Source organism: Tenrec ecaudatus, chromosome 5, assembly GCF_050624435.1.
Source record: "Tenrec ecaudatus isolate mTenEca1 chromosome 5, mTenEca1.hap1, whole genome shotgun sequence".
NCBI classification, from domain to species: domain Eukaryota; kingdom Metazoa; phylum Chordata; class Mammalia; order Afrosoricida; family Tenrecidae; genus Tenrec; species Tenrec ecaudatus.
Genome location: NC_134534.1, coordinates 99,559,332 through 99,572,451, shown reverse-complemented (window position 1 = coordinate 99,572,451; position 13,120 = coordinate 99,559,332). Strand labels below are relative to the sequence as shown.

General features: G+C 42.8%; 1 protein-coding gene across 1 annotated transcript in view; it reads left to right on the top strand.

The window, feature by feature from the left end:
• Positions 1 to 13,120, top strand: part of RASEF (RAS and EF-hand domain containing) — a 96,173-nt gene that overhangs the window by 64,160 nt on the left and 18,893 nt on the right. Inside the window, exons 8-14 of the mRNA XM_075550700.1 lie at positions 141 to 225; positions 1,622 to 1,707; positions 4,442 to 4,676; positions 5,348 to 5,470; positions 5,585 to 5,729; positions 6,473 to 6,554; positions 8,191 to 8,305. Coding sequence (XP_075406815.1) covers positions 141 to 225; positions 1,622 to 1,707; positions 4,442 to 4,676; positions 5,348 to 5,470; positions 5,585 to 5,729; positions 6,473 to 6,554; positions 8,191 to 8,305 — 871 coding nt within the window. The remainder of the gene's footprint in view (positions 1 to 140; positions 226 to 1,621; positions 1,708 to 4,441; positions 4,677 to 5,347; positions 5,471 to 5,584; positions 5,730 to 6,472; positions 6,555 to 8,190; positions 8,306 to 13,120) is intronic.

The following is a 13,120-nucleotide window of genomic DNA, read 5'->3' as shown; positions in this document are numbered from 1 at the left end:
AGTAATTATCTCAGTGTATAACAAGGCTCAAAGGGAAGTGATAGAGTTAAAAAAGGTAGTAATTCCATATTTGAAACAAGTTCTTTATTATTCAACCCTTCACTCCTATTCATTAGCTTATGTATTTATTTATTCTGTAGAACAGCCAACCGGAAGCTGCATGACAGCAATGATGGCCTGAGAAGTGCTCTAGAGAACAGCTACAGCAAGTTCAGCAGGTCTTTGGTATGCACTATGACTTTATAAAAGGGTTTATTCTTTCTATGGTGGACTATTCCGTAGGCAATCAAAAAGGTATATCTTCATGGAAGTGATATTCATTTATATATGATCCTTCTATGTCTCAATTTTTTAAACATTTTATTAGGGGCTCATACAACTTTTATCACAATCCATAATATACATACATCAATTGTATAAAGCACATCCGTCCATTCTTTGCCCCAATAATTTTCAAAATATTTGCTCTCCACTTAAGCCCTTTGCATCAGGTACTCTTTTTTTCCCTCTCCCTCCCCGCGCCCCCCTCCCTCATGAGCCCTTGATAATTTATAGATTGTTATTTTGTCATATCTTGCCCTGTCCGGAGTCTCCCTTCCCCGCCTTCTCTGCCGTCCGTCTCCCAGGGAGGAGGTCACATACGGATTCTTCTAATACAGAGAAACAATTACCCTATGAGAGAAGGAACCATTTTTCCAAATTAAAACAAAAAACAAAAGCTGCCAGTCTTCTGCAGAATGCCTATGTGTTTCCCAATTCTTTTTGATAAGTCTCCTCAGAAAACAGAGAAAGACATGAAAAGTGTGTTTGAATGTGAAAGAGGTCACAGGGAGTTGTACACACCCAAAACCAAAACAACACCCAATGGCATCACATCCAATTTAAATCATAGCAATCCTTTCCCCAAGCTGTTCACTTTGCCAGAGCGATGAACCTCATATTTCTCCTCGAGGAGCAGATGGTGGGTTTGAACTGCTGACCCTGCAGTTAGCAGTCCAACCGCACCACCAGGAGGTGCACAGCGAACAAAAGTAGAAGTAAAAGTGGCAAATTCTATGGAGGTAAAAATAAAATCTCTCCGCCACTCCCCAGAGGATAAGAGGGCAAAATGATTTGATATATCAAGCCTTCTTTGTCTTAGTTGTATTCTCAAAAGGGAGTCTGGGATTTCAGACCCTTTACGGAAACAAGCCAGGCTCCCATTTGGAATCTCCAGGACCTTCCCCAGACTGCATTTTGCTTTAAGCCTCTTCACAGGTGTGTGGCCATCAGCTGCATCGCTAGCTCTGAATGTGAACGAGGCATGTTGAGAGTGAGTGGTGGTGGAGAAGAGACAAGTCTGAGGAAGTTGGTATTGCGGGGACTGGTAACCTGGGGAACAAGTCCTCGTTTATGTCATACACAGTAGGGTTTAGACTTAAGGTAAAATGATGAAGAGAAATCCTTATGCTCAGTTATCTGATTGCAGTTTTTGATTCGTTTTCCTGCTCACATTAGTTCACACAGATTCTCAAGGTTTTGGTCATGTTTGAAGAAGTTAAATAGCATGTTTCAAGGAGAACAATATTTGGGAAAACATACACAGAATAACTAGAATAACTAGACTGTTTCTATGTCACAGCGCATAAATATCTCTCCAGGAAATACAATTTCTAGAAGCAGCCCCAAATTTAATGGCCATTCTCCTCAACCTCTGCGTTATGACAGGTATGTGAAGACTTATTCTCTATTTGTTTGAATTCTGGATCTAAGAAGTAAAATAATAATATACAGCGTGGGCACCAACTTCTTTCTGTTCTTTGTTATCTTACTCTAAAATACCAAAGCATTAATTACAAATGATAAAATAGCAATATTTTAGAGAAACCAAGTTTCTTCCTTAAGATGTTGTCACAACTTGCTCTTAATAGATTCACCTTTCCCTCATCTGTCATCATTTCTCAGAAATGGACTCATTAAGTTGTATTTCAGGGAAACTAGTGAAATCACCCAAACAAGCAAACAGATAAAACTCAAAACCCTCAAAGCCAAACCCGTTATTGTTGAGTCAATTCCAATTCATGGCAACTCCACATATGTCAACGTGGAACAGTGTCTTACAGGGTTATCCATGGCCCTGTCTTACACAAGTAAAATGCCAGGCTTTTCTCCCAGGTACCCCTGGAGGAATACAGAGTGCCCACTTTCAGTTAGTAACTGAGAACTTATGTGTTTGTGCAACCCCTAAATCTATGAAATCGCAAGTGTTGAATTGGAGAAAACAAACAAAAATGTTTGGAGAGGATTGAAACTCCCCAGTTTCAATGTGAATGTTTAATAGTGTCTTATTATCTAAGCTGTGTTGGAGAAAAAGAAATCACTAGTAGGGGTTTGTGAACTACTGTATTAAAGAATAAAGTGCCCCTTGCTAACCAGAAAGTGAGCATTTAGCTTTGCTTTTAAACAAATGAAAAATATTGGCATTTTTATTGCGTGAGACAGTCACATGTGTGTAAGTATGTGTACATACACATATGTTGCTAGGTAAAATGTTAATTTGGGAGTATGTCTGAGTCTCTGGGCTGGGTTGATGATCCTTCCTGAGAGGGCCGCTGGTGTAATACCAGACGTTAGACATTTTGTTTTTATTTTGATGCCAATCTAAAAATTTTATGAAAGCATGTTGGATATGTAATTGTGTATCTTTTATGGCTTTATGTGGTGTTACCTCATACATTTGTTTTGCTGTTGCATTTCTTGTAAAAGTGCTAACAAAGATATAGCATTTTATATTTTTACATATTGAGATGTCATCAAACTGTTCTAGAGGCATGCAAGCGTAGGTTAGTAGGGTCGATTTCTCAATTAAGAGGTTGATTCCTCAATTAATAGGGTTGATTCCTCAGTTAAGGATTTCTCTTCCTATAAAAAAATACGTAGGTTGAAGAAAAACAGAACAAAACATTCTAACTAGTACTAAGAGCATAATAGAGCTGAAATAGTTTAGACTGGATTGTAGTGAGAATGGCTTTTTTTGTTGTTCCTTGAAGATAGATCCAAAATTATTTTCAGGAATGGATTTTCATAAAAGCTGAAACAAACAGGATATGTGTTTGTTTCACACACACACACGTAGCTAGCTAGATTGAGTTATGCTATGAAACATCCTACCTTGACTTTATAATTGAGCAGAAATATTTAGAGAAGGTGTAAGTGGTTAATTGCCTTTGTACATTGTTTTAAATATTTGCCAATGCCAAAGTTCATGACTTATACATCCTTCCTGTTCTGAGCATGGCCATTTCTTATTACTTCTCATATCTGGGGACACTCTATACTTCCCCTTTCCAACGAGATCTTGTATGTAAAGTACCTGGGATTGTATCCAACGTGTGGGACATACTCAGTAACTCATCTGACTGCCATTGACTTGATTCTGACTCAAAGCGACTCTATAGGGCAGAGTAGGACTTCCCTTTGGGGTTTCCAAGATACGGAAGTAGACAGCCTCATCGTTCTCCAGAGTAGCAGCTGATGGGTTCGAACTGCTGACCTTGTGGTTAGCAGCTCAGTGTGTAACCCACTATGCCACCAGGACTCTTTCAGTGAGTCCTAACTCTTGTAATGCCAGCATATAAATTTGCGCATAGCTTATTTTTAATTTTTTTTGTTAATTTCTCACTAATTGATATCATCTTGGAATTTCATAAATGTAAAGAACCACCAAAGTCAGGATTCTACTGTCAACCTGTGTATGTTACCTCCCTTGGTAACAATTCCTTCTAAGAATCTTTCCCCGAGGCGTCTCGAGGCATCTGCGGCAGAAAACCCGCTCACTCAGCATGCTCGTCCAGCACCAGATATTTCTAGATGACGGCCGTTTTTCTCCACATTTGTTAGAAATTTGACTCTCAGAAAAGTTTGCCAATTAGCCCTTTTTGGCCTTGTGAACTCGGAGAGACTTCTTTCTCCTCTGCGTGTCAGCTCTTCAAGCCTTGGAGGAGGGGAACTATTCCTCCGATCAGAGAGCTTGACGTGTCAGGTCAGCCCCGTGCCCCTTCCATGAGAGTCTCCCGCTGTGGAGATGCTGTCCAGAAGGAAACATGCCGTTCAGACTGTGACAGCACTGCTTTGGAGCAAGAAAGTTCACTTGTTCTACATGCATCTTTGTTTATGCAAACTGAGTTTGCTTTAATGCCTTAATTCTTTCTGTATCAAGAAATTAAAGAGGCCCTAACCGGAGGGCTCTTTATGGAATGTTTGATCTGAGCGCCTTGACCTTAATTGTTTGTTGAACGATGGGCGGATAATGCTTTGAGCATTTTGTTCCCCTGGCAGTTAATCATGGAATGCACTGTGACTCTGGGCAACAGTGACAGCGCGCAGGTCGTGGCCACTGCTCTCCCTGTGCGTGCCTCGGCCTGCAGCCCGGCGTTGGGTTAAGTGGTCTCCTTACTTGCAGGTCATCCCGCTCCTCCTTCGTGGACGAGGACTGTGACTCCCTGGCCCTCTGCGACCCGATGCAGAGGATGAGCTGCGAAGTGGACAGCCTGCCGGAGAGCTGCGTTGACAGTGGCCTGTCTACGCTGAGGGACTCCAATGAGTACGACTCCGAAGTGGAGTACAAGATCCCGAGGGCCTCTCCAAGGGCCCGCTGTGCCCGGGAGGGCTCTGGAGGGGACGCTTCCGACACTGACGTAAGCCCGGCATTCCCTGCTCGCCCAGGCCTCACCTGTGGTTACCTGCTGCTGCTGCTTTTGAACGGCTCTGGTGGCCCAGTCACTGAAAGACTACCAGTCAGAGCCCACCAGCCACTCTGCAGGAGAACGCCACGGCCATCCGCTTCCATAAAAATGATAGATAGCATTGGAAATCCCCGGGGGTTTGGATCAACTAAACAGCTTTATGTTTAGCTTTGTTTATTTGACTGTCATTTGTCACGGGAATCCACATGTTCTAAACATGAGACATAACCTGCAAGTGTTTTTTCTAATCAGTTAAGGTGACACTGTTTATAGATTAGTAATTATAGCCACACTGTTGCCTAGCAATGTCAACTGTAGATTCAGCCACAAACTTTGCTTCTTTTAACTTTGTGGTATGGGTGGCCTCTGGTGGCAAATGGTCCGCATTCATCTACTAACCAGAGGTTGGCGGCTTGAATCGGCCCCAAGGCATGGCAGAAGAAACGCCTGGAGGTCTGCTTCTCTAGCAGTGACACCAAGAGAACCCCAGGGGCAGCCCTGTAATCTCCAGGGCACCAGGAGTCAGAATCAACTTGAGGGCAAAGGTTTGCTGATTTGGGTCTTGGTAGCTGAGTAATGTGATCTTATGGCTTTTAACTGCTTTTCTTTCTTTTTACACATAGGTTCCTGAGATAAGGGATGAAGAGATATATGGTTCTGTCTTGGACTGGAAGCCTCAAGGGTCTGTGAGTGAAGGCAGCGCTGGGAGTTCTTTGAGAAAGCCGATTTCAGCACTTTCACCACAGGTAAGTTCTTTGGAAGCATTCATACGTACAGCTCATGTTGAGTTTCTCTGCTCTCTTACTTAATCGGACGAAAGCTGGCAGAGGCCTACGTACTCACTGTAATTTCCCCCTTAGACAGACATGGAAGATGACACCCAGAAATCTAGCTCGCAGAAGGCTTTCAAGATTGTGCTTGCAGGGGACGCTGCCGTGGGGAAATCTAGTTTCCTCATGAGACTTTGCAAGAACGAGTTCCGGGGAAATACCAGCGCCACCCTGGGTACGGTGTCTGTTTCAATGAGAAAATGCCTTCTTCTGGATTGCTATTATTTCAGATATATCTTTCTAGCTACGTACTGATTGGTCTGTCTATCTAAGTACACATATACATCTATACATGTGAGGGCTTCTTGATGTTTGTGGAAACGTGGAACTGAAAGACAACGGCATTTCCCATGATCTTTAGAAGCCTTCTTGTATATACCACGGATTGCCAAGCCAGTGCCAGCTGCTGTGCCTTCCGGTGTGTCGGACTAGTGCCGCGCTCCACAGGGGTGTGATGGTCGTGGGTTCATGAGTAGATCGTCCGGCCTCTCCTCCACAATGCCTCCGGGAGGTTTGTGCGTCCACAATGTCATTTGGCAGCTGAGAAGGTTAATTGTTTGCATCCCCCTGATACACTCCATCCACATCCACCTGCCTACACAACACACACACACACACACACACACACACACACACACACACACACACACACACACACACACACCCTAACTAGCTGGGCATGTAGACCAGCGATGCCTATAGATTGAATCATTACCCTCATCGGCAAGTCTGCAGATGGCGAATCTGCTCACACATGTAGCCTGACATGTGTAGTTAGTCCTTGAAGATCGCTCTCCTTGAAGGCCGTGTCTGTTCCTGTCTAGCTCACTGAGCTTTTGTCTCGTCTAAAGTAGGCTTGAAAGTAGAAACCAGTCAAGTGGTTCACATCCTGTTCTCCATTCTCATATTCCTTTGCAGGAGTGGATTTCCAAATGAAAACTCTCATTGTAGATGGAGAACGGACAGTCCTGCAGCTCTGGGACACCGCTGGTCAGGAGAGGCAAGTGGTCTTCATTATTTGGGGGCTCTGCATAGCGTTGCATAGACCAGCCCTGTAGAAGATTGTATGATTTTTATGTTCCTACTTTAATTTCAAGAATGGTCGAAAATGTTCATTTCCCAGGCTTGCTTTCTTCATTTATGTATCAGTTGTAGTGAGAGGAAGACCTTTTAAGCCTTCATTGAGCCGGTGATGTTCTTGTAAATGTGAGTGTTCTTTCTTAACAAGAATTGAGGTGATTAAACATTCCTGGATGCAGTGACAATGTGAGAAGCCATTTGGTGACGGGGCTGTAATTCGTGGGAGATGGAGACTACTCTGCCCCTGTTATTTCAAGGTCAAAGGCCTGAACTACTTAGCAGACTTGCACTTCTGGATTCTGCCTTCGTTTGCGTTCATGCGCAGCGCCTGGGACTCTGAAGCATAGGCTCTCATCTCGTCTCTTTGGGAATGGAATCCATTCAGCTGTTCCAGAAATATGTGTTGGGCACCTGCCTCCGTAGTAAGCACCATTCAGAAGACTAAGATGGAATCATAGACAGTCAGAAATAGCTGTCCCCATGGAGTTTATGTTCTTCACATCCTTGGAGCTTTAGAATTTTAAAAAATATCTGTGGTGCACGTGGTCCTGTTTACAAGTACTTACGAAGCTTTGCCTTGGTTTTCAGATTAGGAAAGAGGTTGAGCTAAGCTCTTTTCCCATGAAACCCCATCTGCTCACCTCCCATGGATGTAAAATATCTCACACACGTTGATGTTTGACAAATACTAATTTTTATTTCATCCCCCTTAATACTTCCTCTCCGCCAATCATTTACATAAGAACTCTCAGGGTGGTGCAGGACCAGGCGGTGGTCCCTTATGTTGGAGACAGGATGCTATGAGTTGGAACCTACTCATTGAACAACAACAACCTACCTACCATGTTTTTGCTGTTAGTCCCCCGCGGGTTGATTCCAACTCTAGGTAACCCCATACTCCTTAGATGTTTCAAGTCTAAGACTTTTGGAAAACAGATCACCAGTACTGGTTCCTGATGCACTCTGGATGGGGTTGAACAGCCAAACTTGATCAGTAATCCAGTGTTTAATTGTTTGTGTCACCCAAGGATTCCTTCATACCTTCTATATCTCTTCAAAATGATTTTTCTGAAACGTGAGCCTCCTCCGTGTCTCACATGTGGGCCTTGTTTTGAAGGTTAAAGATTGTCCTGCTTATGTTAGGGGTTTCTAGACAGTCTTGAGATTGTATTGGAGAAAATGGTCCATAAAGCCCAACCCACTGCCATGGAGTTAGTGCCGACCCATCCCTGAGCAGGACAAGGTAGAGCTTCCCGTGTGGGTTTCCAAGTCTGTAACGCTGTACAGGAGTAGAAAGCCTCCTCTTTCTCTCCACGTAGTGGCAGGTGGTTTCGAATGGCCAACCTTGCAGTTAGCAGCCCAATGGATTACCACAGTGGCACAAGGGCTTCTAAACTAGTAGCCCAGATTCTCATCCTGTTAACTTCCACTGGACCATACGAGGCCTGAGAGATGGCTGTTTCATAGTAATGCGTTTCTGCTATATTAGGGAAAAAAACAAGGGGCACTAAACTGACTGAGTGATTGGAAGCATCACTTATATCCTTATCTTCCAGATTCCGAAGTATTGCCAAGTCTTACTTCCGAAGAGCCGATGGTGTTTTGCTGCTGTATGATGTTACATGTGAGAAAAGCTTTCTCAATGTACGAGAATGGGTGGACATGATTGAGGTAAGAAATCAAAACAAGAAAACTACACAGGGGATTTCCTGGGTTGTTTTTGAGAGTGGTAGCACTCCTCCTCTGTGGGGACTCGATGAGAACCCGTGACCCACGCTCCTGGGATGACCTGGATGTGAGTGGAGAGTCTCTCCGGGCACGTGGCAGGCTTTGTCTCTGCCTCGGGGAGATGCAAGGTTCCCTGAAGCCCAGGAGACAACTGAATAGAGCTTCTGAGAATGAAACTTCCGGGTTGCTTTCCTCTTCCCACTTAAGTACTTTGACTTTATTCAAGACGCCAGGGGCATTCTTCCCACTTTACAGGTGACAAAGTTTAGCATGTAGAAGACAGAATAATGAGGCGGAAAGCAGAGAAGAAAACCTCTTTGTGTTTTCAATTATCTTGTGGTCACATTTTTATGGCACTGTAGTTACTGTTTAAAAATTCAGAAGCCAATTTGCAAATAAGCAAAGCTTCAAATCTGCACTCTTTCTTCCTTTTCCACTCTTTCTTGGGTGGCCTAGATCCATGCTTAGCAGCTCGTTCCTTGCTATGGGAACCTGGTCTACTCACAAATAATTAAATTATTCTAAAAAATGAACTGTGTGTTCTCTTTAAAATATCAACACATCTCTCAAAGGTACTCTTTTAAGCCAGCTACCTTGTCTATGGCAGAGAAAGATTGGGTGAGTTAATACAGAGGAATTTCTATTCAGTAGTTCAAACTCTCTACAATATTAACCCATTCTTTGTTGAGTCTCTTTTTAAAAAAAGAACTTTTATAATTCGTTTTATTAGGGACTCTTATAGCTCTTATAACAATGTATACGTCAATTTTATCAAGGACATTTGAACATATGTTGACATTATCATTTTCAAAACATTTTTTTTCTCCTCGAGCCTTTGGTATCAGCTCTTCTTTTTTCCTTCCCTCCTGCCCTCCCACCCTCGTTATCCCCTGATAAATGATAAATGAGTATTGTTTTCATATTTTACACCACCCACTGTCTCCCTTCACCCACTGTTCTGTTGTTCGCCCCCCACCCCCCATTCCCCAGTGGTATATGCTGATCATTTCGATCAGTTTCCCCTTTCTTCTCCCACCTTCCCCCTATCCTCATGGTATCACTTACTCCCATTACTGACCCTGGGGGTTATCTCTCCTGGATTTCATGTGTCGAGAACTCTATCGGTACCAGTGTACGTGCTCTGCTCTAGCCAGATTTGTAAGGTAGAACTGGGGTCATGAGAGTGGGAGTTAGGAAGCATTAAAGAACTAGAGCAGTGGTTCTCACCCTTCCTAATACTGTGACCCATTAATACAGTTCCTCATGTGGTGGCCCTCAACCTTAATTTTTTTTTCATTACTCCCCTACTATCATGATCCCAATTCTACCTTAAAAATCTAGCTAGACTAGAGGATGTGCACTGGTACAGATAGGAACTGGAAACACAAGGAATCCAGGGCAGTTGGTCCCTTCAGGACCAGTGGTGAGAGTGGCGATACGGGGAGGGTGGAGGGAGGATGGTGTGGAAAGAGGGAACTGATTACAAGGATCTACATATAACCTCCTCCGTGGGGGATGGACAAGAGAAAAGAGGGTGAAGGGAGATGTGGATAGTGTAAGATATGACAAAATAATAATATATAAATTATCAAGGGTTCATGAGGGAGGGGGGAGCAGGAAGGGAGGGGGAAAAATGAGGAGCAGCTGCCAGCGGCTTAAGTGGAGAGCAAATGTTTTGAGAATGATGAGGGAAATGAATGTACAAATGTGTTTTACACAATTAATGTGTATCTGGATTATAATAAGTTGTATGAGCCCCCAATGAAATGATTTAAAAATCATTTTTGTTACTACTTCATAACTGTAATTTTGCTACTATTAGGAATCATAATGTAAATATCTGATATGTAGGATGTATTTTCATTATTACAAATTGAACATAATTAACACATATTGATTAATCACTATGTAAAAAATAATATGTAATTGTATATTGTGACATATTTATTTCTAATTACAAAGAAATGAAATTTTGTCTTGAAGCCTGGTTTAGCCTAGGTAACAGTCTTCATGCCGGGTACTCGTATGTGGGTGCATCTGCATGTGGGCACACCCACCTGGAGACGTTTAGAGGAGTGTTGTCTTGGTTCCCAAGACCATCGGAAATATGTATTTTCTGATGGTCTTAGGCGACCCTGTAAGAGGGTTGTTCTACCTCCAAAGGGGTTGTGACCCACAGGTTGAGAACCGCTGCGCTAGCGGAATATTGTGTGTTTCGTTGGTGCTATACCGCACCCTGGATGACTTGTCCCTTCCTGGCGACCCTTGGGCTTTGGGTCTCCTCTCTGTTCCTACTTGTTTGAATCAGTATGATTGTTTCGGGTCTTGTGATACCTGATACCTGATCCTGTTGTATACCTCGTGATCTCATAGGATGGTGTGCTTCTTCCATGTGGACTTTGTTAGTTCCCTGCTAGATAGCGGCTTGTTTAACTTCAAGCCTTTGAAATGGACCCCAGACCCTATATCTTTTAATAGCTGAGCACCATCAGCTTTCTTCATCTATCAGCATTGTTCAGCGATTTTTCTTAAAGATAAAATCAGAACCACATTGGGAGCAGGTGAATATGCAGGTTCTCAAACAAACAAACAAACAAACAAACAACAACACCTCCCCCAGAAGTTGCTATCATAAATAATAACAGAAAAATAAGATGAGTGACCATGTGGAGCCATTGTTGCGTGTATGCCAGGCGTCCTCAAACTACGGCCTGCGGGCCACACGTGGCACACGAGGACATTTATCCAGCCCGCCGGGTGGTTTTGCCCCACTTCTTTTTTTAATTCAAAATAAGATATGTGCAGTGTGCATTGGAATTTGTTCATAGTTTTTTTAAAACTGTTGTCCGGCCCTCCAACGGGTCTGAGGGACAGTGAACTGCACCCTGTGTAAACAGTCTGAGGACCCCTGAGTTGTGTGTAGTAGCTTTGACACGTAGGAAATGAGACACCATCTGACTGTACACATGTGCTGCGCCCTAAGGTCCCTGGGAGCTGCGCTCAACTTGCCTCTGCTTGCCAGTTCACACCTGTGGACGTTCCAGAGTGCAGAGTGCCATTGAAGCAGGGTTTGGGCTTCTAAACATGTGTGGCGACATCTGTGCTTCCATTGTATTAGATTAGACGATGCCTTTCATCTAAGGAATTTGTACTTTTAAAACTTTTATTTCTTTTCTTTTCATTGTGGTCCAACATGCACAACGGAGTTTACATTTACCGTTTTAAATGAGCAACTTCGGGGCATTAAGCACCTTCACAATTCGGCGCAATTATCACTGCTGTTTCTAAAACCTTTTCATCCCTCCCGACACCAATTAATCTGCAATTCCCGAGTCCCTGCTTCCCCCGCCCCGGCAGCCAGTCTCCTACTTTCTGCACTCATGTACACAAGTGTTTATCCTTTACAAATAGAGCTTATTTCATTTAGACTGTGTCCAAAGATTATTCATAGTGTAGCATGTCAGAGACTGATTGCTTTTTCATAGGTGAGTAGTATTCTATTTGTGGATCTTGCACAGTTTGTTTATCCTTTTATCTGTTGGTGTACATGTGACTGGTTCCTCCCTCTGAGCCATTGTGGATAAAGTTGTTCTAAAAGTTTATGTACGTACAAGTATCTGTCTTGAGTCGCAGTTTTCCGCTCTCTGAGATCCATGCATAGGAGTGAAACGGCTGGGGCAGATGGTAATTCAGCGTGTAGCTCTTGAGTAATTACTGACCTGATTTCCAGTGGTTGCTACATTTCACATTCTCAGCAGATGTGGATAAGGGCCGCAGTTTCTCCACCTTGTTGGCAATACTTGTTATTTTCCCCTTTTAAATGTTTTATTTTCTATAATAGCTATCCTAGCAAATAGAATTTATAAGTGGGAAATAGCTATGAATACATTTAGTGTGCTTCAAATAGTTATTCATTTGTTTGAAAATATAAAACTGAATCTCAAGCTATGGTTCAGCACTTTTTCTTGAAAATCATCTAGGGGCTAGTACAACATTCAGGGCGATATGCCATCTGTAACTTTTGACAGGCATGAAAGCACAGGGGTGGCAAAACAGAAAACTGATTGGTGTTGGATCTCAAGGTCGCCTCTGGACTCTGCCGTTGGGCCTATTTCATACTCTGAACAACAGGATCAATATTCCCTTTCTAACTAAAGCAATTTTAAAAGCATGGCTGATTGCAGTTGGCAATAAGATGTAGAAAACACTAAATGAATATGCATTTTCAAGCCTTAAAATTATTATAAATATGATGCAGGTGTTTACCTTTATGTAATGCTTTTATTTCATAAAATTTTCATTTATGATATTCATGTCTGCAACACAACTTTAAAAGAAACAAGGAACATATTGTTAATCTCGTTGATTTTTTATGAGAAACTTGAGGCATAGAAAGTAGGAGTCACTTGCTTATAGTTATTTTATCGCTAAGGCTAGAACTGGAGCTAGAAATGGCTTGCTGATTCAATACTAGTAGCTCCTTCTATAAGGCACCAAGGTGAGCAGTATATTAATAGAAGAAGCTCCTGGTGTCAAGAAAGGCATTCCACTGTGCCATTGGTGTGGAGCAAAAAGGAATCTACGCCCCAGGGAACCAATGGAGCTCCTTGGCATAGAGCGCTGAGTTCAGGGGATCTATGGCAAAGCTCTGTTACCACTAAGAAATTTGACCTTAGTTATCATTTTAAGTCGTGGTATTATGGTATGGTGAGATAGAGAGAGAGAGGGAGAGAGAGAGAGAGATACAGGTAGACAGAC